Source organism: Schistocerca piceifrons, chromosome 2, assembly GCF_021461385.2.
Source record: "Schistocerca piceifrons isolate TAMUIC-IGC-003096 chromosome 2, iqSchPice1.1, whole genome shotgun sequence".
Lineage (NCBI taxonomy): Eukaryota > Metazoa > Arthropoda > Insecta > Orthoptera > Acrididae > Schistocerca > Schistocerca piceifrons.
In genome coordinates, this window is record NC_060139.1 from 1,026,801,268 (window position 1) to 1,026,826,584 (window position 25,317).

General features: G+C 38.2%; 1 protein-coding gene across 1 annotated transcript in view; it reads left to right on the forward strand.

Moving 5' to 3' along the window:
* LOC124776089 overlaps window positions 1-25,317 on the forward strand; it is a 147,669-nt gene that overhangs the window by 80,387 nt on the left and 41,965 nt on the right. The window contains exon 8 of the mRNA XM_047250930.1: window positions 23,327-23,464. Within this exon, the coding sequence (XP_047106886.1) occupies window positions 23,327-23,464 (138 nt within the window). The remainder of the gene's footprint in view (window positions 1-23,326; window positions 23,465-25,317) is intronic.

Here is a 25,317-nt window from a genome sequence, read left to right on the forward strand (position 1 = left end):
TAGGTGCAACACCGACCCTGTTGGACCAACACAAGAGGGCTCTGCTTAGCCTTCATATACCCACATCTTGCTGCAAAACATACCACGTATTGCTTGCACACCCATCGCTACTTCCACCAAGTGTGGCGTTACTCGGGTAATTCCTTCTTGGTGTTGCACTTTTCACAAAGGGCAGTTTATGTATGTATATATACTGTCATAAGGTAACTTTACCAGCATCCAACATATTCTGTACGCTTGACACAGAGAACTTCTTACAAGGATATAATATATGCATACTTTTTTCAATAAAAACAAATAATACCTATGAGCAACAGAAACAAATAATGTCTGTGAGCAAGGTAGGCCTTTGTTATGTCTTTGTGTGAAGATCTCTGCAATAAGCAACAGTTGTATAGCACTTGCTGACTGCTGGCGAAGTTTCGTTGCAACTGTGTGTGTGTGTGTGTGTGTGTGTGTGTGTGTGTGTGTGTGTTACTAACTGTCCATCACAGTGGAAGCAGACAGATGAGTATTACCAACAAAGCCACCCATACTGTCACAATACATACAAAATTAAATTTCAGATCCAAATCTGCATACGAACAGTACTCTTGGCAATACATAACAGTATGTTCCACCTTCTTGCCACAAAGCAAGCTTCCAGTTTTATGCTTTGAAATAACTGTGTAACGCCCTATACAGCATCTGAAGATGAGTCTGAAAAGGATCAAAAACCACTTCAAATAACCAGCTGTTTCTAAAAAGTGACTAGTCACAGTTTTATGTTTTTGTACTGAATAAACAGTCACAGGTTCTTAAAACATCTGCAATGGATAAACTTAATATATGCCACATTGATTGGCAGATCACAGTTGTAGACCCCGAACAGTGCCCTTTGTTACCTACCATTAAACATGTTGCCAGTCACATTCAAATGTCTTCTCTGTTGACACTGGAGGACAATTTCTCCTTCCTATTTTCCAAATGTCAAGTGAACCATTGTTGAGCTTTTTCCATAAGCCTTTAATGTTTTAACTTGTACCAAAGTATAGTATGGCCCCACAATCAAATGCTTTTGTTAAATCAGAGAAAATGCCTACTGTTCAGTCTTACTAGTGTTACTCACAAAGAGTAAATATGATATGTTATGGATACTCCCTTCCTGAAGCCCATCTTAGACTCTGAGTGCACGTTATGTGTACTGAGCTATGCCAGTACTCTCCTATACATTGCTTTCTCGAAACCTTTTCAAAACACTGGTAACAAAGTAATTGGCCAGCAGTTGTCTACATTATCTCTTTCACCATTTTTGTAAAGTGGTTTCACTAATGAGTATTTCAGTCTGTTTGGAAACTGACCAGATCGGAAAGACACATTGTACATGTGGCAAAAGTTCAGAACTTACGTGCACTAGTCCTCATCATAACCATGGGAGCCTTTACTCTATAACGATGTAGTAGTTCATTCAATTTCATCCTTGGCTTGTTTCCTCTAGCTGCGTGTGATGTAGTTAGCAACCAACTTTCAAGAGTTCTGCACATCCACCTGTACCAATAAAATTTTGATTTTATTTGCCAGCTATTGAGAAGGTGTGATTATTAAATATTTTACACGACTCTGGTGGATCATTAAAGTTTCATTCTCACACAAAAGAGATGTAATCTGCTGAGCACGTATGGTATCCACTCTTTCACAAAGGACCACATAGTTTTAATTTTACTCTGGGGAATTTCTATTCTCTTGGTTTAATGTATTGTTTTAGCCTATATGATGACATTTATCAGTACTTTGCAGGGGCTTTGACTGTCTTTAGTTTAATGCCATTAGTTACCCAAATCAGTTGCTTTTTGGTACAGCATATGTGCCTGCAAAATTTTAATGGGAAAGAGCTATTAAAGGAAGTGATGCAGATCAGAAGAAATGTATTTGTTGTTTGCGTCAACTGTATTGTAGACTTACTTTCTACATGTTTGCATTGGAAGTGCACTCTTATCTCTAAATAAAAAAAAAACAGCAAAAAATAATTTGACAATCAGTATAATATGTGAAAGCTCAGGTTTTCTTGATGAAAAACATCATCTAGTAGTCTTATTTCGTACAGCAACAATGCAGAGTATTGCAACATATTTTCCCAAATTCAAAGTTCACTATCAGGCCACTTGGTGCTCTACTACATTCTCTGTTTCTCTATCATCTATCATAGTATTACATTTTGGTGTTTGTGTTTTGGTGGATTCATATTTACATTTTTGTAATACCAAAGTAAGCAGTGCACATGTTGCGTGCAATAAAGATCTTTCCAAAACAGAAAAAAATGTGCTCTTGCCCGGTGTATGTTGGATTTTCATCTGGAAAAAGTGCACATTTTCACGCAGAAAAAAGTGCATTTTTAACTGAGAAATTCGGGAATTGTATTTTTATTGTTATTATGCCCTTTTTTTAATGACTAATGAGTTGTAACTGTTCGTGACAGCTAGTCATCCAGAGTTCTCCTTGACAGCCTACAGTTCGATTGTTACTGGCTTGTAAATTTCTTTCCTGGGTCCAAGTAAGTTTTTGTAACTGACAAAAGCTTCACAGTTTGACTAGGCTTGATTGAGAACTTTAACTCATCTTATTGATTATGGTGGGATAGAGATGTCCTCAATGAGAAATAATCATCCAGAGCAGTCTGTTATACTGGAATAGCTTTGTCAATCCAGAGCTCTGAATTTCCATCATTTGTGATTGCTTGTGACGCCCACAAGAAGTCTCATTGAAGGATAATATTATGACTACATTGTGTTAAAACAACAAATTCGAATGGCTGTGTTCTGTTGCTGATATTTATTCTTGCAATATGTTTTCCTATCAGCACAATCAGTTTCATGTCACAGGACATAGTCTTCTTTAGCTGATGATGATAAGCATCTGACTTTATGGAAAAGGAACCCCTTAAGTTGACTAGCGGCTGGATCAGTTGGCCGTCAATGACGACATTGATGAATTTTCTGACATCCTGGAGATTATTGTCCATGGAGGATTTTCATTTGTGGTGGTCTCACCTCCACAGATAGTCGCCTCGCTTAGTTTTTCTGAATCTGATAACTGATTCCTTGCTACAGTGACAGGGAATGGCTGCAAGGTGTTCGGAAGCTACCTTGTCCAAAGTACAGCGATTGGCTTCATCCCAAAATCAACTGTAAACTACATCTATATCTAAATAGATACACCGCAAGACACCATACGTTGCATGCTGGAGGGTACCTGTACCATTATGTGTCATTGAGCAAGGGTGAAACAACTGTCTATATGTCTCCGTATGAGCCCTAATTTCTCGTATCTAATCTCCGTGGTCCTTACACACAATGTATGTTGGCAGCAGTAGAAATATTCAGCATTCAGCTTCAAATGCTGTTTCTGTAAATTTTCTCAATAGTGTTTCTCGATAAGAATGCCACTTTCCCTCTAGGAATTCCATACGAGTTCCCAAAGCATCTCTGTGTAACACTTTCATGTTGTTCGAACCTACCAGCATACCAGCAACAAATCTAGCAGCCCACCTCTGAATTGTTACGATGTCTTGCTTCAGTCCGACCTCATATGGATCCCAAACACTTCAGCACTACTCAAGAATAGGTTACACTAGCATCCCGTATGCAGTCTCCTTTACTGGTGAACCACTCTTTCCTAAAATTCTCCCAATAAACCAAAGTCGGCCGTTCGCCTTCCCTACCACAGTTCTCACGTGCTTGTTGCACCTCATATCACTTTGCAATGTTATACCTAGATATTTAAACGACTTGACTGTGTCAAGCAAAACACTAGTAATATTGTATCTGAATATCACAGGTTTGATCTTCCTTCTAATCACATTAACTTACATTATTTCACATTTAGGGCTGGCTACTATTCATGACACCAACTGGAAATTTTGTCAAAGTCATCTTTTATCCTCCCACAGTCACTCAACTTCAACACCTTACTGTACACCACTGCACCATCAGCAAACAACTGCAGATTGCTGCCCTCCCACCTGCTAAATCATTTATGTATGCAAAGGACAAGAGTGGTTCTATCACATTCTGCTGGGGCACACCTGATGATACCTTTGTCTCTGATGAGCACTCGGCATTGAGGACAATATAAATTGTCTGCATTTGACTGCCATGAATAGGATTGCTGTGTTGCTTACCGTCTTGCAGTGTAATAGTTGTCAGATACTCATCTTCTCTCTCTGCAGTAGCATACAATGTGTGTCAGGAGTCCACAGTAAAATCATACCTGTGTTTTGTTCTCCATCCTCCAAATGTCTGTTCTTCTGCAGTGCCATGTATTTGGTGGGAGATTTGGATGTAACAGAATTGGTCAGATGCTGTTTTGTCTTCTGATGACACTCTCTATCAGTTTTTGAGATATTTGATTAACATTCATAGCGTATGATCAACATTCATAGCTACTATCTCTTAAGTACTCTGTCAGACATTTCTTCCTGCCATACACTGCTGCATGTCCTCTCTTAGCATCTGTTGATGTACCAGAGAGGCAAGCTTGTGGTGGTCTTCTGTAACTGTCATTGGGATCACATCCGGCAGTCGGTCATACCTCTTTCATCTCTCTCTCTTCCCCCCCCCCCTCCCCCCCCCTCCCCCCCCCCCGCACCACCACCACCAGCACCACCTCTCTCTCTCTCTCTCTCAACCCCCCCTGCAGTTTTCTGTGACCACCTGAGGAATTCTTCTGCAACTGTAACATTCTTAATCAGAAGAGTTTGGTATGTTTTTTCTGCAGTACTTTACATCAAATGCAAGATTTTGCCAGCTTCTATCATATTTGGATTCTCAATGCGATATAGTGTCAAATCGTTATTTTTTTTTTTATATATATATATATATATATATATATATATATATATATTTTCATGGGGATGTTGGGCCCTGTTCTTCAGCTGTTGCTGATTGTCATCAAAAGTGTTCTTCAGTCCAGTCTGGACTTGGTTCCAGCTATTAAGCTTCTCTTCATTGTTCTTGAACCACTTCTGCACTGTGCATTCCAAGTAAAATACAAGTTTGCCAAGTAGATCATGTCATTTTACTTTTTGTATCGGTGGCTGTAATAAAATCATTCCAGCCATTTCATAGGGTCCTGACCAATGTCACCAGAAAACACTGATGTATACTTGATATGCAACTGACTTGCTGCTGTTTTGTAATTTATCTATCTCCAGAATATACGGATCTTAAGGAACAATGTACTGTTTGTATTTCTGTTCCTGCTTGTGGAGGTGACGGCTTGTATGTTGCACAATTGAAGTCATGGTGATGTTAATGTATTGAATGTACCCGGCATCTCCACCAACCAATATACTTTGAAACCACACGCAAGCCCAAATCTCTGAAGTTAGGGTCGTCAGTGAAGTACAACACTTGGCACTGAAGGCACTTTTTTACTGACAACAGGGTCATTCCATATCAAATCACCCAATAAAAAATAAATTTTACACCCACCTCCTTAGATTTTCATGAAATTTGGCTCAAATGGTTCTAATACCATCCTGACAACACCTGCAATTTTTTTTTGCTGTATCTCTTACAGTTTTTTTTTTTATAAATTTTTAAAGTTTTTATGTTTTGCGTTTTCTGAACCTTCGGAAATGGTCAGTTTAATTTGTATTCAAAACTTTAAATTTGCTTATCTTAAAAACTCTTTTAGATAACATCATGAATTTTTGCAGCAAGTTTATTTATTATACATATTTGAAGATAAAAATGATGCTATTAAAATATATTAATGTTTTCTATGAAAAAAAATATATATATGTTTTTTTTTAACGGATGTTTTGTTTTATAAGAATTGCAATATCTTGAGTCTCAGACCTGATAGAATGCTCAAATTTGTTTTAATTTACTCTTAAACATATAGGCTACTTGATAAAACAAAAATAATGATTGCTTTTTAACATGTTTATTAATTATAGTAGATTACATTAGAATTATGTACAAAGATAGTTTACTTAAGGCACTTATGTATAACCCAACTGATTGCTTGAAACATTGAATTTTTTGAGTAATTTTGTCTTTTTAATAAACATTAATGCTGATTCAAACTGTTTTTCCACTTCATCCATGAGCTTTCAGTTCTTTTGACACAGTCTTTTTTTGAAGTAATACATTCTCCCAGTGCCGCTTGATTGAGGTGCGTCTACTACACAGACTATGTGCTCCAAAGGCACTGTGCAGGAATCTTCTCTTTCAGGCCAATAAAATGATGCAGCGGGTCCTGTAGGATGTAGAAATAGAATTTCTGCATCTTCTTCATCACTGAGTATTGTTTTTACCAGTCCAAAGTACAAGTTACCATCATAATTTGCAGCCACATAGCAATTTATGGATGGTTCAACACGAACCCAATCAGAATAAGAATGGAAAGAAAAGACTAAGGAGGGTTTTACACTATCTGTAGTCCTTCTAATTTCAAGGTTGTTTGTTGGAAGTGGTTTGAAGTTATGAAAACTTCTAGTTCCAGGAATGGTTCAGGTTGCTGAAATACGTTTTTCTAGTTTTAACCGTAGCAAATCAGCTTCTTTTTTGTCAATAAAGTGAAAATGAATGTTTTCAATATTTTTTTCACAAAACTTATACACATCGATTGCTGTCATTATTTGTTCTTTGTCTGAAAGCTGTAGACTGGCTTTCCTTAAAATTCTTTTAATAGTTCCTCCTAGGCCATCACAAATTGACTTCCCATGACTTGTTGCAAAAAAAGTGTGTTGGGCCTTCAAATTAAAGTCTCTCAAGTGTTCAGTCAAATTTTTAAAACTGTTTCTATTTTTGTACTGCCCAGCACAACCATCTGTAAAGTAGTGAACTGAGTCAATGTCAGTATGATGTAATGACACCCACTTTGTAATTTCTTTTTGCACAAAGTTAACAAAACCAGTGTCATGTTCTTGGTCATCACTAATAAAACAGTGGTTGGAAACAAAAACATTGTTTTCCTCATTTCTTAGAAAAACTCCAACTGGATGTAGAGTACAACCACCTCTATTCCAGTGGTAACTTTGGATCTCATTTTGTATAACAAAGGAATAATTTTCACTGAAATCCATCACAATAATTGCTGTTTTGGGTGGTGGGTCTCCTTTCAATCTTTTATCTTTTAAAGGCTGCTGATTGGGATTTTGCTATAAACGAGTGTGGGGTGAGCTTTTCCAATGACCTAACAAATAAAGAAATGTAGTCTTCAACACTGATACACTGTTTGATCATTTCTGCCCTGTCTGTGTTAACCCACTGACTAATTACAATTTCTTCTTCTAAATCATAATCTTCACTTGGTTTTTCAGTTAAGCACTCTGTTAGTGCAGTATTTGCAGGACAGCTGTTGCAATAATGTAGCATGCAGTTTTGGTTTTCTGTGTTGCACACAAGCATCTTAATTAGGTCTTTATAAGATTCTTCAATGTTCACAGCATCCAGTAATAGTTTAACATTCTGGTGGATACTGCATACACATACAGTGTGTGTGCCTGCAGCACCAGCAAGGATACACCATCCGCCCCGGTAGCTGAGTGGTCAGCGTGACAGACTGTCAATCCAAAGGGCCCGGGTTCGATTCCCGGCTGGGTCGGAAATTTTCTCCGCTCAGGGATTGGGTGTTGTGTTGTCCTAATCATCATCATTTCATCCCCATCGACACGCAGGTCGCCGAAGTGGCGTCAAATCGAAAGACCTGCACCAGGCGAACGGTCTACCCGACGGGAGGCCCTAGCCACACGACATTTCCATTTTACCATTTAGGTCTCAAGAAACAAAATTTTGAAAATCCTACTTCTACCTCGGGATTCTCCCATTTGAAAGAATAATAGAGTTCTCTCAAGTTACACAAAATGAGTCTTTTTTGCATGTACACATTTTTTTGAACACTTACTTTGTCTTTTGTTCCAGGTAGCACTCTGGAACTTTCATCCTTTTCATAAAAATCTGTTACAAGTCTTACTGTATTTTCAGAAAGAGTTTTACCTTTTTTTGGACCAGGGGTTTCCAAAATACCCTTTTCAGATTTTAGCTTTCTAGCTTGTCGCACCATGTACTCACTTACATTAAATTCTTTCATCACTTTATTTCGAGTCCAAGAATCTGGAGCCAAGGTCAGAATCTGGATTTTTCTAGACCTCCCAACAGATGAAATCTTCTCTTTCATAAGAGAAATCATTACATCAAAATCCTTTGCTTTCTCAACCACACTTTTATCTTCTTCGTCATCATCAGAACTTGGTGCATCATATTTTAATGCTTTTGAAACCGCCTTTTTTGCACTCTTTTCAATACTGCTAACCTTCCTTTTAAAATAAGACCCTTTACTTTGTTCTGACAAGCCATGAAGCTTTATCGGTGTTAAACCTAAATAATCAAGAGCAATGTTTCTGGATTCCAATGATTCTAATTCAACCATGACTTCATCATCTGTTTCACTTTCATTGACTTCAACTCTTAATTTTTCCTCACAAAAGTTATGGCATGTTGAGCAAAGCTTTTGTCCAGGTTTTATGCTAATACTTTTTGTCAGTAATTGTTTAGAAAGATCCAAGCCTACACTTCTCAACGATTTTTTGATGGGCTTTTTGTATTTTTTTAGTGGGTCTACACATGTTGTTTGATACTTTTCAATAACATTTAAAAAGTAGTAGCTGTGGTGTGAACAATATTCTTAAATTCACACAGATTAATTCCAGATCGTAAGTGGATCAAATCTTTTTCTTCCTCACTCAATTCTGATACCGGTTGTAACTTTTTTGAAGGTGTGTAGGTTGTTTGGAAACAGTCAGATTTTTTAAATAACCCTACACTACAGGTTTGAATATCTTGACATACTGATTTCACTTTTGGTCTGATTACTGTTCTGGTTACTTTTGTAGGATATTGGAAAAGATCTCTGTAAACTAAGCAACAGTACTTACTGAGAGTTCGAATAAACTTAATAAAATACTATCCAAGCACTATTTAACACTGTAATAATTTTTTACTTCAAAACACAGGAGTAACAATACAAAATCCAAGTGTACATTGTTACTCCAAGAAGACAAAAACTTATTTTCGGTGTCTAAGTCACTTGGCATTTTTTATTTTTAAAATATAATTAATATTATTTTAAAAATTAGATAACTATTAAACAGGTTAAAAAGCCAACATAATTTTTCTTTTATCTAATAGCCTATACAATTAAGAGTATTTTAAAACAAATTTGAGCTTTCTATCAGGTGTGAGACTCTAGATACTGCAGTTTTTGTAAAACTAAACATCCGTTAGCTAAAAAAAAAAAAACTTATAAATTTTTTTTCATTTGGAAGAATTTAATATATCTTTATGGTAATTTTTTTTAACATTTAGATATAATACACAAACTTATTCCAAAATTTCATACTGATATCTTGAGTATTCTTTAATATACAAATTTTTTTAGTTGTGAGGACACGTTTAAGTTACAATTTCCGACTGCTGAAACAAAGCCAAATCTAAAAACTTTAAAAATTTATAAAAAAAACTATAAGATATAGAGCAAAAAAATTTTACAAGTGCTTTCAGGATGATAAAAGAAGTAATTGTACCAAGTTTCATCAAAATCTGACATGGTTGGTGTCAAGGCCTGGGTGACTTGACATGGAATGACCCAACAGCATACAGCCAGAACAGAAATAAACCCCAGGACAGAGAGTGCAGCTGTTTATACAGACATCCAATATTCCAGAACACGTATTAACACAAACATCAAGTATTCCAGAATACACGAACATTACAAACATAAGATATTTCAAAAACCTTCCAGAATTGTTAAATAAGTAACACATAATTTTTGATGGTCAGGTTTAAATTAGTGAATCTAACGACTACATTACATGGCATGCACCACAGCTTGTGGCGTTTGGTGCAGATGTCTGGTATCAGTCCCAATCCTAAGATTATAAAGCAGTCACACACAAAGGTGCTGACTGGCTTCAAGGAATCCGTTAGTGGAACACAACAATGTGGATGAAATCTCCGTTATTGCTGCATTACATAAGATCCAGCACTGCCGGAAACCATAGAAGCCTTTAAGAAGGGGGAACTGACAAAAGGAGGATTCCAATTAATTAATGGATCACTGTGTAAGAGGAACTGTGATCCAGTATGCTGGTAATGGTGGTTCATTATATCAGATCATCTACGGCCAGCTATCCTGAGTTGGAGGAATCTTCTTAAAGAGGGCTGCTGAAGTGTGGGAAGAAGAGACAATGCACCAGCAGTGGAAAGAAGGAATATTATGCCCCATATACAAGAGGAGAGATCACTTAGAATGTGATAAATGTAGGGGGACCACATTACTGCCTGGGATATAAAGTATTTTCCAATACACTAGTTGACCATCTCTTCCCAATAATTCAGAGAGAGGTGGAAACATATCAGTGTGGATTTATTCCAGGAAATTCAGCTGTAAATCAGATATATAGTCCAAAGCAAATCCTTGAAAATATGATCAAATTCAGGATTGGCACACATCATCTCTTTATAAACATTAAAGCTGCACATGATAATATAGATAGAGAGCTAATATATCATACCGTGGCTGAATCGGAAATCCCTGAAAGGACTAGTGAGGGTGGCAATGGGCGAGACACCAAACAGTGACATCGACCTCAGAGTGCTTTTATAAGACGTTGGCTGATGTGCTATTGATATACATTAATGTTGAACAGAGATATTGGGATACAGCATTGCCTGTCATGACATTTGCATACAACACAGTGAAGCAAAATACTTCGGGCTTCACACGTTCTTTGTACTCTACTGCTACGAGACCAAAACAACAATGGATACTCTGTTTCCTTTTCAACTGAACGATAATCAGGATGACTAAGTGAAACACCTCATCACCATGTTTGAGGAACAAAGGCAGCTGGTTTGCTTAAGGGCCCTAGACACCCAGGAGAAAGTCTGAGATCACCCTTAACACCAAGCAGCAGCCAGTGAGGCATGACCCAGGAGATTAGGTATGGATTTTTACACTGGTGCTGAAAGTAGGACTATCAGAAAAATCACTAAAGTGCTACTTTGGGCCACATTGTATCCTTCATCACTTTTCACACATCACATATCAAGTCAGATATTATGGACCTTCACCAAGAAGACAAAAGTGCAGAGATAGCATCTATGTCCCCTGTACAAAGCCCGCAAGGAAACTGAAAACCCACTCAGTGATCACAAAACTTCTATGCAAGAGGCTGCCTTTGATGCTCATTATAGTGAAGTAGATGTAACAACACAACCACAATTGGAGGATCTGCCAGTGCCACCATATAGAAGACCACTGAGTTTAGATTTAGTGTGCTATAGTCAGCTCCAACGTGAAGTTCTTCCCTGAAAAGGGAGAAATACAGCGAGCTGTGGTGAATGCAGTGTAGTGTAGTCTAGTGTAGTGCTTAACTCACTGGCGGGCATGCTGCGAGTCATCAGTTCAAACCTGACTACCAGCAATTATTTGTTATTTAGTATTTATTAATTCTGGGACTTTCTTAAAATTCTTGTTTGTATATCCTGGAATATTTTATGTTTGTATAAATAGCTGCACTCTCCATCCAAGAGATCAGATCTTTGTGACAGTATATCACTCTCAGAAATAAATGTGCTAAGTGTTGTACATTGACAAATTGATGACCCTGCCTTCACATTAGGACATACTGTGGTTTCGACGTGACATTGTTGAGGACACTGCTTAAATCAAAACAACACATTACCATGGCTCCAGAGGTGTTGATAAAGACCTTATGAAATGGCTGAAAATAATTTCGCTGGGTCTCCAATTACAACAACTGGAATAGTGTGATGTGAATCTTGCTACCTATACTGGGATGCTGACTTGAGGACAGTACACAAAGCAGGTGCTGCAACTCGTGGTAAAACTGTGATCACTATCCAACCTTGGAGGCATGCTGTCCATCTTTTTGTAATTTTGACTGTTAAGAGCTGATACTCTAACAAAGGATATTACTGTATACCGCTACTGCAGAATAATACTGCAGCAATAAAATATGAATGAGATAAAAAACGAAAATAAAACTTAAATAGCAAAGGAAATGTGCCATATACAGCAACAAAACACAGTGCTCATACAAGCGTCTGCCAACAGCAAAATGTACCAAAGGCTTTAGGAAGACCATGCAATGTTCCATAACAAGAAATTGCCTGCTGCCAGATTCTTGCATGCTAAGCAGGCCCAGATCTAGGAGGGGTTGGGGGGCAAATTCATACTCTTGACGAAAAAAAAACCTTGTTTCACAAAGCGACTAGCATCCAGCGCACGTTAGCCTATCGATTATTCATATGGCTTTGAAACGCATCCCTGTCGGTTTTTGAACACATTCTAAGTTATACAGGCCCCAGCTAGCAGCCGCTTTGTGTTCTATTCTGGAAGAAGGGCGGAAAAATGTCTGTCAGTCAACAGGGAAAAAGTATGTTTTCACTGGGGAGAAAGTGTATTTTTAACAGAGAAATCCGGGAATTTTTTTCCTTGTCCACGTATACACCCTGCAAAACACATTTTAGAATAAGATCCACTTCCCTGTAGTCTAGCTTCCTTCTTAATTTGAAAAAGAAAATTCTGAGAATATATATTGGAACTCGGCATTGTATGGTATTGAATCATGGACAGTGGGAAAACCAGAACAGGAGAGAATCGAAGTGTTTGAGATGTTGCGCTTCTGAAGAATGTAAAAATTGGATGGAGTGATTCAATAAGAAATGAGAACCTTCTTCGCAGAATCGGCAAAGAAATGAACAGATACTCACAAAAAGAAGGAGCAGGATGATCGGACATGTGTTAAGACATAATCTCCCTGGAACTGGAGGGAACTGTAGGGGAAGACAGAGATTGGATTAAATCCAGCAAAAAATGAGGATGTAGTGTGCAAGTGCTACTCAGAAATGAAACAATTGGCACAGGAAAGGAATTCGTGGTGGGGTGCATCTAACTAGTCAAAAGACTGATCACTCAAAAAAAGAGCTGCAATCTTACTTCTTTGGTGACTTTAGCAGTACCTCCCACAGTGGAGACAATGATCCTTAATTAATGCCTTAATGAAAGCATAATAATAATCAAAGTTTTGAAAATAAGTGCACATATGCATTCCATCACTTACACTTTTTTTTTTTTTAGATAAAAGTTAAGCTAAGAACTTGCACAGTTAAGCAAAAACATTATGACCACTGCCCACCATGATGTTGGATGTCGCCTGGTGGCATTGCGGGCATGTGATGCAGTCACAAAAGTTTCTAATCAGAGCAGGCACAGATGGAGGGTCACACCAGCAAAGATAAGGGCTGCAAATGGGCAAATCCATTGAAATAAGCAACTTTGACAAAGGGCAAATTATTGTTATGTAGAGCCCATGAACGAGTATCTCAGAAACAGTGAAGCTTGTCAAATGTTCACGTGCTGCTGTTGTGAGCATCTGTGGAAAGAGATGGGACAGTGAAACCGCCACTTGACGCAAAATGGTTGGACGTCCATGACTTCTCAGACTGTGGTGTTTGTAGGCTATTCTGCTCTGTAAAGTAGGATAGATGGTGACCTGTGCCGAAAGAGCACAATGCTGGTGCATGCACAAGTGTTTCAGAGTACACCATTCATCGTACATTATTGAACAGTAACTCTGCAGCAGACAATCCCTACATTTTTACATGTTGAGCAATGACATTGTCAGTTATGATTGCTGTGGGCACAGGATCATCAGGATTCAACAGTCAGTCAATGGAAACTTGTCATCTTTTCAGGTGAATCACATTTTTGCTACACTAGGTCAGTTTTTGTCTCCACAAACGCTGTCATCATGGTGAATGTAGACTCGAAATGTGCAGCGCACCTCGGTCGCAGGCTGGTGGAAGCATTATTATGCTGTGGGAAGCATTCTCCTGTGCTTGCATGGGACCTGTGGTAGTAAGTAATTGAAGACACGCTGACAGCTGTGAACCACCTGTGTCCCTTCATGCTTGATGTCTTCCCTGACAGTGATAATTTTCCATGTCTCAGAGCCAGAACCATGCTACAGTGGTTTGAGGTGCATTGTAGTGAACTCACATTGATGTCTCAGCAACTAAATTTGCTTGATGTAAATCCTATGGAACCCATCTGGGTCACTATCAGGTGCCATAACTGTGTATGCTTATCAGCAGGCCATTATTTATGTGAATTACGTGACCTGTGCATGGACACTTGGTGCTGCAAGCATTAAGCAGGTGGTCATAATGTTTTGTTTCAACAGTGTGTGTGTAAGCACATCATACAAAATATTAGTCATCCCCTTAATAGAGCACACTAGTGACTTGGCAACACTTTAGATGGTGAATAACTACTACCAGACTGTCCTGTGACACTCCACTTCTGACATACATTATGGCACCAGAGTGGTGTGAATGTGCCTGTTGGTTGTAGGGGATCAGCACAATAAAATGGATTGATGTGGCAGAATAATGTGAGGGAGCTGTAGTGTTTGGACATGCCTATGACCACTCCATGAGTGAAGTTGCCTGATTTTCTGGTGTAACAATACAGATCGTCATGTAGCACAATGTAAAAACAGTGATGTAGGTTGAGGCAATGAATTGAAATTTGTGCCAGCTCTCGGATTTGAACCTGGGTCACATGCTTACCACGCACTATCGGTTGTGCTACACTAGTACTACTGCTACCATAGCTGTATGGTGTATCCTAGTATGTCTGCTCCATGAACTGGAATCTTTATTGGGGAGGGAGATGCACACAGCTGTATATACTATCCTAGTACATCTTGCTCCTTGAAATGTAATCTTTATCAGGGAGGGAGATTTACTGGGATAGTCCATACAGCTGTGGTAGCTGTATTGTCAGTGTGGCACAATGGTAATGCATCTTCCCAGTGAGCAAGAGAACTGGGTTTGAATCCCAGTACGGGTACTAAATTTAATTAATTGCCTCAGCCTACATCATTGTCGTGGATAAATGTGTGACCCAATATGTCTCAGGAACATCAACTGTGTATTATTAATATATCACCTACGTCTTAGGTACAGGCAGGATTAAAGCCATTTCGGTCATTGCTAAGGTGCTATTCCAATATCAGAGGGCCTCAGAAATACTGACGTGAGTTTAGATGGGAAACAGCAATGGGCTGAGACATGTATTGGAATATGCCTCATGAAGGGAGGCTTATGTGGCAGTTGGAATGGCACATGAGATAGAGACTCTGCCTAGTAAGCGTGAGACCCAGGTTTGAGTCCTGGCATTGGTACAAATTTTAATTCATTGCTTCAGCCTACATCATTAAAATAGAGGAAGGTGAGACTCATTGTGTCTCAGGAACATCAATCGTATATGTTAAAAACAGTTCTTGTGATTCTGAAAGATAAAGACCAGAAATGAGTGACATCCCATGTCAGTGACAGTTTCAACCTTGACAGGAATTGCTGCACCATTTCAACCAGTCTCCAGGTGAACTGCACACAGTAGACGTTTTGAGTCTGATACTTTGCTAGAGGTCAGTACTGACAGTAGCACAGAATGTCGTGTTTCTTCAGTGGGACATTAGCTTATTGGAGGCATTTATTGTACTCCAGTGTGTCAAGAGTTTTGTCTCTTTTCAAGTTTCCAAATGCATAAAGTTCAACAGCAGCTTAATTAAGTGGTTAATGGGCAGTGTGTGAAAGATATAGTTCAGATCAGAGCTGATTATGTGATGTTCAGGGATGCTCATCATACCATAACCTAAGTTCCCTCATACAGATTACTGTGAACATGATGTAGGATGCTTGTTTCATCATTCATGGTTTCTAAGTATTGCTGTTTCTTCAAGCATTGCCTTTCTTTACCTTTGATGATGAGTATGCTGTGGATACTCTTGTTGTCCAAGATAACAGCAGGCTTGTGTGTGGCTTTCTTGGTTTGACAAACACTCGGGCACCTTATCACATTGACTGATCCACTATATTTCCCGATGTTATTCCCATATAAAGTATCTAGAACTAAATGTAACAGTAGGTAAAACATGTCAATCAATAACCCCACAATACGGTAGGTGTATACGATATAATCAACAGTGATTGACTGTAGCTAGATATGACACACCGGAGGAAACTAAGATGCTCTCTTCTTCAACAAATTTAACCCATTATTAAGACCAGAGAACTTCGTGCTACACAATATTATGGGTAATTTTGTTCACTGAATAAGTTCTATTGTGCGAACATAGGTGTAAAATAGTTACCATATTCATTTGTAATGATTGAGACAAGTACTTCCCTTCTTCTTTTTCTTCTTGTTTCTTTTTTATAATAAGTATCATCATCATCATCTCTTCATCACAGCATAGAGGCAACAAACGATTTGGTTTAAAAACTGCTCAAAGATGCTATCCCAAGTGCAGAAAAGGCTGATTGATGCTGAAAAATTTTCAGTGCTGTTGCAAGTAACTTCCTTTGTAAAGTCTTTGAATTTACAAGGCTTCATTCAGAGACAGTTCAGGTGACGAACTGGCAGTGCAGTACAGTGTGATGCCAAAAGTTCTGTTCTGTGTGTGTGTGTGTGTGTGTGTGTGTGTGTGTGTGTGTGTGTGTGTGTTAAAGAGAGAGAGAGTTACAACAATTTAGCATACACATTATTTGGCCATGGTCTCACTTCTCATTTTGTTCATAATCAGGAGTTTTAGAACTGAGTTCATAATTAATTAAGATTCCAGGATCTGTACCCAATTAATGACCTCAGCTGAAGTTAGAGACCTTGTATATTCACCAAAACTTCAGATTTGGAGCCTAGGAGAATGATACCAACAAACAGTGACTTCTTCAGAGCATAGTTAATGGACACTGGTAGTATCTTTAGATGAAAAGGACTATAATTTAGCAAAGAATGGTGATTGGTCACATCATAACTAGTAGTTCCTTCTGTCAGTGATAGTGTTGTTTTTCATGACTTCAAGAAACTATAGTACGAACATTTTTAGAGTGCAGGTAATTAATAGTGAAGATCTACATCAATACTTGCAGTCCACCTTATGGCATGTGGCGTAGGTACTCTGTACCACTACTATTCTTTTCCTTTCCTGTTCCATTTGCAAATAGAACAATGAAAAAACATCTGTTTATATGCCTCTGTATGAGCCCTAATTTCTCATGTAGTACCTTTGTGGTCCATACATGCAATGTATGTCGAAGGTGACAGAATCATTCTGCAGTCAGCTTCAAATAGTGGTTCTCAATATTGTTCCTTGGAAAAAATGTCACCTTCTCTTAAGTATTCCCATTTGAGTTCATGTGTTCACTCCATTTGATGTCATGAAAGAGATTATGGAAACTATATAAATAGGCAGTGAACTGGCTCTCCTGGAAAAGGACTGAAACACTGTAACCCTTGTTTTGGACTTAGCATTTGTGGAAGAAATTGAAATGATCTGTGGAAGGGATTGAAATGAGGGAAATGGTAACCCAGCAATGAACCCATAAAATCAACTAGAAACTGAGAATGTATGAAGGACCAAATTGTTTGATGGGAAATAATGGTGGCTCTCTTACACACAAAGGGTGAAGTACAGTTAAAGTATCATTTGAAAGGAAGATAGATTGGCTGGCAGAGAAACCAAGAAAGGATGTAAATCAGGAGGTGAAACCCTTGCTGCAGAAATAATATTAGATCCAAAAGAAAATCTTTTAAGAACTGAAGGAATTACTGAATACTTAAGACAAAATTGCTGGGAAAATGTATAAATTAAAATGACAATCAGAAACAAAAACCAAGTTCCCACAAGATAGTGAGTGACTTTTTCGCTGAAAGTGGACAGCGTGCTACATAAGTACTGTGCCTTGAAAGAGAAATTGGGGAACACACAGAAACCCACTAGTGCATACGGACAAATTAGACAGGCCCTTTAGAAATTAAACTGATGGAACAATTTCCTTAGTATGACGTATGACAGAGTAGTGTAGACAGAATATGCTGTTAGAATTGCAAGATGTTTGGAAAGATTTGCTAACAAAATTGTAAGGTGTCATTGATAAATAAAAGGAAATTATAACACCACCTGTCACTGTGTGACATTCATTAACAATTCAATTTCATACTGTCTTCCCACATTCTTGAGTGAAAAAAATTAAGACAGACTTAATACCTGTAGAAAGAAGTGAACATGTGGGCATCAAAACTGCAGAAGATTGTAATAACTGCAGTGAATTAGTTTACATTTTCTTGTGTCACTGCCGTTTACAAACAAAACAATGGGTTGTGAAATCAGTGTTATTAAATCCAGTAAAATATTCATGTAGCAAATGTGTAAAATGAAATTAAACTGAAAGTGAATGTGTGGATTACCTAGTGGAGGGCATAGAGTTAGTAGAGATGTTTATTTCATGATTGCCTTTAAAAGTAAATGAAAAACTAGGAGTTCTTCTATGTGGAGATTTTGAAAATATCTTTGTACTGCCCCTGATAGAACTGAATCAGTTGATCATGAGAGAAGGAACTTTTGAGTAAAATGAATGAGGATGAAGAAGAAGACATTTGGAGCCATAGACTAGAGAAAGGTAGAGTGTCATTTCTAGCATGATCCACTTCTGGGACAGAATATGGGTGATGGCAGAATAACCAATGAGGAAAAAGGAGATGGATGCCATCATCATAAAATGAATCGGTATTAAGATTTGAGCTTGAGAGACCGACAGGCCTGTCCATTAGATCATCAAATTTTGAATGTGAGGGGGAGCATTTGAAAGGTATAGAAGTATATTTAAAATAATGGACGTTTTGAATAAGACCTGGCTTAGTAGGGGCTGTAAAGAAGGGTCAAACTGGACTGGATGATTTTTAAATGACTGTAGTCTCAACAAAATATTAGATCTTTTCTACAAATAAGAGGTAGTGACTTAGGAGCTACTGATGCCTCTCATGGAACATGGAGTGGTGAGAATGAAGATTGGTGACAGCAGCAATGTGTCTCAATTCATAGCATCCACTTGCTCACTGAAATAGCTGTCTATAGTAAAAATAAGTCAATAAAGAAACAAATATTGGATTTTCATTCCAGCAAGGGCATGTGGACAAAGTTTCTTTGTGGTTGTCTTTATGTGAATTTTCTGTGGGCTTGTTGAACACAAGCAGAGCAAAAATTGATTTCCAGCAGTGTAGTTTGATGATAATTCTCAATGAGAGAAGAGAAAACATGTAAAGGACAGGCTGTGGAGTTGAGTGATATGGCGAGAGCAGTGAAAGCTATTTTGACACCATCAAATGTGAGGGGCCATGAAAGGGCTTGGCCTGCTCCTCTTCTTCTTCAGGAGGGGGGGGGGGGCGGGGGGGGGGGGGGTAGGGTATTTGCTTGAGATAGAAGGCTTTGTTCTTCTACGTAAGTGGTATTAATGTGAACTAATGGGGATCATGAACCCTTGTGCATCATACAATATCTTCTGCAAGTACTTAGTTTTCCATTGGTGTTGGCAGAACATAATAATGGTATTAGAAAGGAAAAACCCTGATGTTCTGCAAAATTGTATTTATTTTGTCACATACTGGTTTTTTACTTCTCAGGCCATCTTCGGGAGACAACTGCATGTCACAAACACAGATAATTATGATGTGCGACTTACACAAATGTGACAAAGTGTTTACATAGGCTACATAAGAAAAATATTACATTAATTAGAGTAACTAAAAAGGGGAAACAAAGTTTTTATGAGGAGGTACATATAACAAATGATGAGAAATAAAATGAATTTACTATATGTAATGAAAACTTAATTTCAGAAGGGAGAAAATGGAAACTGAGTCTTATCATGTACTACTAGTCTGGCATTTTGTGTCGTGTGTTTGTTGACTTCCATTATTTCCAGTAGGGTCATATTTCTACTGTTTTTGATAGAATGTAAAGGTTCACGTTCTACAGCATATGGATGGTAGTCTGCTAAAAGATGATCATCAAAGGTTGAATCTTTCTTCTTTAATCGCCAGCTTCACTCATGTTCACGTAGCCAAATTGCCACAGCTCTGCCTGACTGGCCAATATACAATTTTTTACACTGCCTGCAAATAATTTGATGTGTAGCACTTTGTGACAAGGGTTGCATTTTGTCTTTACTATTCATTAAAAATTTTGATGTGTTATGGATCTCATTTCAGGGTATGATTTTAGGAAGACTTATGCTGAAATGGATCGATTCTCTCTGAGATTTTGCCCACCACACCCAGAGTAGCTTTCCATTGCCTTCCCGATCTCTGCGATATCGTTGTCAGATCCTAAGCTCCTTCCGCACCCATGTCCCTTCCCTATTACTCCTACCACTTGACCATCTCCACTGCAGGACTTGACGTGTGTATTCTTCTACCGCCACATTTACCAGTCCTTTAACTGACAATATATATACCAACACCCATCATATACCCACATCTTTTATATAAATATTGTTCAGCCTTTTACATCGCCCTGGCTACCACCAAGTTACCAGTGAGGATGAATGGGCATAGACAGAGAGTGTATACCACAGCCCACAATATCCTGTTGCAGAGCATGCTCTACAACATGACAATCCTGACCTTGATGCGTGTTTCACCACACATCCCATCTGGATTCTTTCTCCAGGTACTACAAGGTGTACAACTTTGCTTCCGCTGTTTTTTCCCCAACACTTGAGGCTTTAATGAAACAAACTGGTTACACGTGTATCATTCAAAGTATTTTCCAACGCTGGCCACTACTTTCTCCCATCTTTTGGGTAGTGTATGAATACCGCACTGAAAAGAATTACTTGTCTTTTGAAGCGATCCACAAATCGATCCAATTTGTGACTTCTTCATGAGATCGGAAGTGTTGGTCAGCCAGGCCATGCGCCATTGATGTAAACAGGTGATCGTCAGAGGGAGCAATGTCTGGAGAATACGGCAGGTAGGGGAGGTCTCCCCATTTTAAAATTTCCAAGTATATTTTGACCTCTTTTGCAACGTTTGGTTGAGCATTGTGCTGCAAAATCACTTTACCGTGCCTCTCACTGTATTTTAGCCATTTGTCTTTTGATGCTCTGCTCAAATGCATTAATTGCATTCCATAATGAGTGCCTGTGATTATTTCACTTGGTTTTAACACCTCATAGTACATGACGTCGCATTGGTCCTACCAAATGCAGAGCATTAATTCGGAGCCGTGAATATTTGATTTGGTCATCAACATGGAAGCATGGCCGGGGTATCCCCATGATTTTCTGCATTTAGGATTATCATAATGAACCCATTTTTCATCCCTGGTCATAATGCGATGCAGAAATCCCTTCCGCTTTTGCCTCTGAAGCAACTGTTCACAAACACACATACGCTGTTCAACGTCTCTTGGTTTCAGCTCACACAGGATCCAAGTTCCTTCTTTCTGAATCATGCCCATAGCCTTGAGACATTTTGAAATGCCTTGCTGTGTCACTCCCACTAATCGTGCCAATTCTTCTTGAGTCTGACGTACGTCTTAGTGATGTCTCCAATTCTGCATCTTGGAAAACATCTCTCTTCCACCACTATGCTGGTCTACAATGTTAAAACCATCGTTCTTCAAGTGTTGAAACCATTCATGACATGTTCTTTCACTAGTAGCTCCTTACCATACATACTTGAGATCATTCTATAAGACTCAGCCGCTGTTTTCTTCATATTGAAACTAAACTGTAACACCTCCTGCAAATGATGAGAATTAGGCTCATAAACTGACATTTTCTATCAAGAACAACTTTATGATGCAGACACAAAGTGACCAATGTTTGAATGAGGTTATGTTGTCTAGGGTCCAGGTTATGTTGTCTAGGGTCCAATCTAACTGCCTGATGTCTGTGATCTGTTTCTTTCGACCGCTACTTACCGTTGTCGCCACCTATTGGCAAAGTTGTACACCTTGTAGTTTTTCAGAACTCTGCAAATGGGGACTAGCGCCACAATATATCCTTATTTCTCACCACCCATCTCACCCCGTATGTTAATTTCTTCTGTTTCAACATTTCTTCACAGCAACTACTCATTTCTTCACTCTTTTTTAGTTTTCTACATCTTTCATTTTCTGACCTGTCTACTTTTTGCCTACCCTTCCCACCTCTTTTATGTACAATGTACTTAGCTTTTCACTGTTATTAACTCATGCACGATGAATTAGCAGTAATCTATTTCTTGCAAATTACCCTGTCTTCTTGCATATTACCCTGTCTTCCACCTTTAAGCTCTTAGGTTTTCAAATCTTGTCCAGTGCAGTCCCCAACAATCAGTCTTTCCTTCCCATCCCATCCAGTAAGTCTCCCCTGACCCAGGGTTCTGGTTGGCTTTTCCAAACTCTGCCCCTTTTCCTAAACCTCTCTAGTTGATTTCCCTTCACCCCTCTTCCTTCCCCTTCAACTATATTGCCAGAAGGAGGAGCCACTGGCTTCAGAAGCTTGCATAAATAAAGCCTATTTTTATATATATATATATCTCTCTCTGTGTGTGTGTGTGTGTGTGTGTGTGTGTGTGTGTGTGTGTGTTTTCTCCTACTGCCACTTGGTGACTATGGTAAAGGTTTTTGAAAATGGGCAAATGACATTTCTAGATGAATGTCTAAAGAATTTAAGTTAAAATTGGTGTCATTTGCTGTGGTTAGTTATTTAGGTAATTGTGATCTAAGGTGTAAAAACAGCTAAAATGCCCCCCCCCCCTCCCGCATAAATTTGGTAGCTTTGAGCCCTTGAATCTTGGTAACAGAAAATGATATTTAAAAAAAAAAATCGAAATGCCCCAATAATATCATCTTAAGAACATACGGAAAAAAATTTTGATGATGTGCCATGAACAGAAATTATAGAAGTGGCTGTCCCAACAACAGGTACATTTCATACCCAAAATGCATTGGTTTGCTCAAGAACTGCCAATGAACAAATTGTGCTTTTGTAAGTCACATAAGAGCCACCTTAGACTACATTTAATGGTAAAGAACTAACTCATTGATCAATTTCCTTGGGCTGGAGGAAGATTTTAGTGTTCAAATTTTGATCATGTACCGTAGTATAGCTGCAATGTTCCTGTTCTTCAGATGGGTATACAAATGGTCACTGCGCCAAGGGATCTAAAATACTAAACCCCTTATCTCTGTGATCAGTAGAACCTGAGATATGAGCCCCTAAAAATTGCATTTTTGCATGTGGCTTTTTTGGAACATTGATACCATGCACAAACTTATATGTTTCAGCATTTTATCTCTTGTAGTTGGTAATTTTTTTACTGTAATGGATTGAGCTTCAAAAAGTACATAAGAAACAAACTGGAGTGGAGAGCAGTATTTTGACACCCAGATATCGTTTTATTTCTGTTGATCTGCTAGGTACCAGAATAGTGGACTACAGATGCAGTTTCCTTCTTTGGTACAGTCATCTGCTTACAGAGAAGATGCAGGTGTAAATGCAAGAACTTTGCTGTTTGAAGATCCAGCAGCCTACCAGTATGGACGACATCAATTAAGGTAATGCAAATAAAATGCTTGGGTATGTGAATTAAGTATTCTAATGTATTTATATTTTGCTTCTTTTTTCCTAGATTACATTTCACATATTCTTAACATTTTTAGTGCCAAATACAATGCTATTCTGACAATTTTCAGAAAAGAACATCATACTCAAATTATGATACCATACTCACTTTGTCACTCTCCTGCCACAATATAAAGTCAGTGGTTGATGTGTCTTTGTGTTGAGAACATGAAGGAAGGATCGATAATCATCCTTGTGTGCTTCTTTCTGAAAAAAAAAAAATCAGCTGTTATAACTTACAGACATCCCCATTGTCTTGTCTCTGAAGCTCGACGTATTCACATTCATCAGAAAATAACACTCTTGAACAAGACTTGTGATTTATTAATTGTGGCAACAAAACAGAGCATGCTGCAGCTCACTCCTCCACATCATTGTCAGACATTTGGTTCACAAACATGGGTCTAAATGCTATCATTTTTAAGTTTATTTTATAATATGGTCATGGTTTGTTGACTATGATACTTGAAGTCCAGCTGCTTTCTTGCAAATAGATTTCATTGGATAGTGCTCAATTGATTGACCTAGGACAGCACACATTTCCTTCTATCCACTACGTGGTGTGTCCTTGACACTGTTGGAAACAGTGGGCAATCTTAATCATTGGTTGCCCTATCCATAAGAGTTTGTGTAGCCCAACACACTCCACTAATCACTGCTGATATTTTAACATTCATCACTATTCATCAGGGAGTATTCACCCAACTTACAGTGATGATTCAAAATGGGCGAGAGATGTGTAGGGGCAAACTGTCCTGACGACAGAATAATCGGCAGTGATCAACGCCATAAGGAAGCAGAAAAAACCACTGTGGAAGAATTTAAAACAAGAGGTTTAAATTCTAGCACACCTCATCCGACAACTGAAATGACAAAATACATAACCAAAACAATATCGCACTGATAAAAATGATTTTTGTCAGCTTTAAAACAGGGGTTTCAATAAAACAACTATTTCTCAGATACCCTTTACTGGCAGCTATAATGCTTGTATGACAATTGAACTGATAGTGAATTTTTAAAGATGTAGAGCATGAAAAAATGCATTTAGAACTGTGAACTTGCAAACAACTGAATGTGTGAACTTGCGAAAAAGGAGTAGTGTAACTCTTGAACTTTGTTATCAACTCAAAAATTGTAGACATTTGAGTCTCTTATTTGATGTTCTGCCATTAGATATTGAAATATGTTTGTGGACATTTTAGAGCAAGTAGTACTGGTAGTAGAAGGTTGACCATGTGGAGGAACAGATATAAAGTTTTGTACCCTGTACTTTCATACATTGTGTGGTGTTTAGATTTTAAACAAATGAAGAACTATTTAATATCAACTTGCATGTGTTCTGAGTGTTGTCTCATGATGAAAATGAATGATCTTAAATGCAACAAAATTTTTGTTGGTGGTGGTGTTGACATTTTTACGTTGGTAAGACTTCTTATAAATACATAGAGCTGGAGGAAAGTGGTGAGAAAAATATTGAAAACCTATATCTCTGTAACATCATGTTCAATAACATACAAACTGATGGTAGTAATGATTTTTAAGTTGTGAGAAAGAGCAACTGACCGTCCACTGTTTTCATTTGATTGAACTTTAGTTAGGAACAGTGCAAGGCAAGAGAAAAAAGAAGAGAGAAAATCTCAGAGGTAAAGATTTAATTATCCATCTATGTTTGTATGTTGTTGGTTCACATTTCCTGCTTTCTATATAACTGTTGTCAAGGAGGTGTTTTGTAAGGCAGCAGTTGAAGTATATTTGCATTGTCGTCATGAAAGGGTTAGGCTTT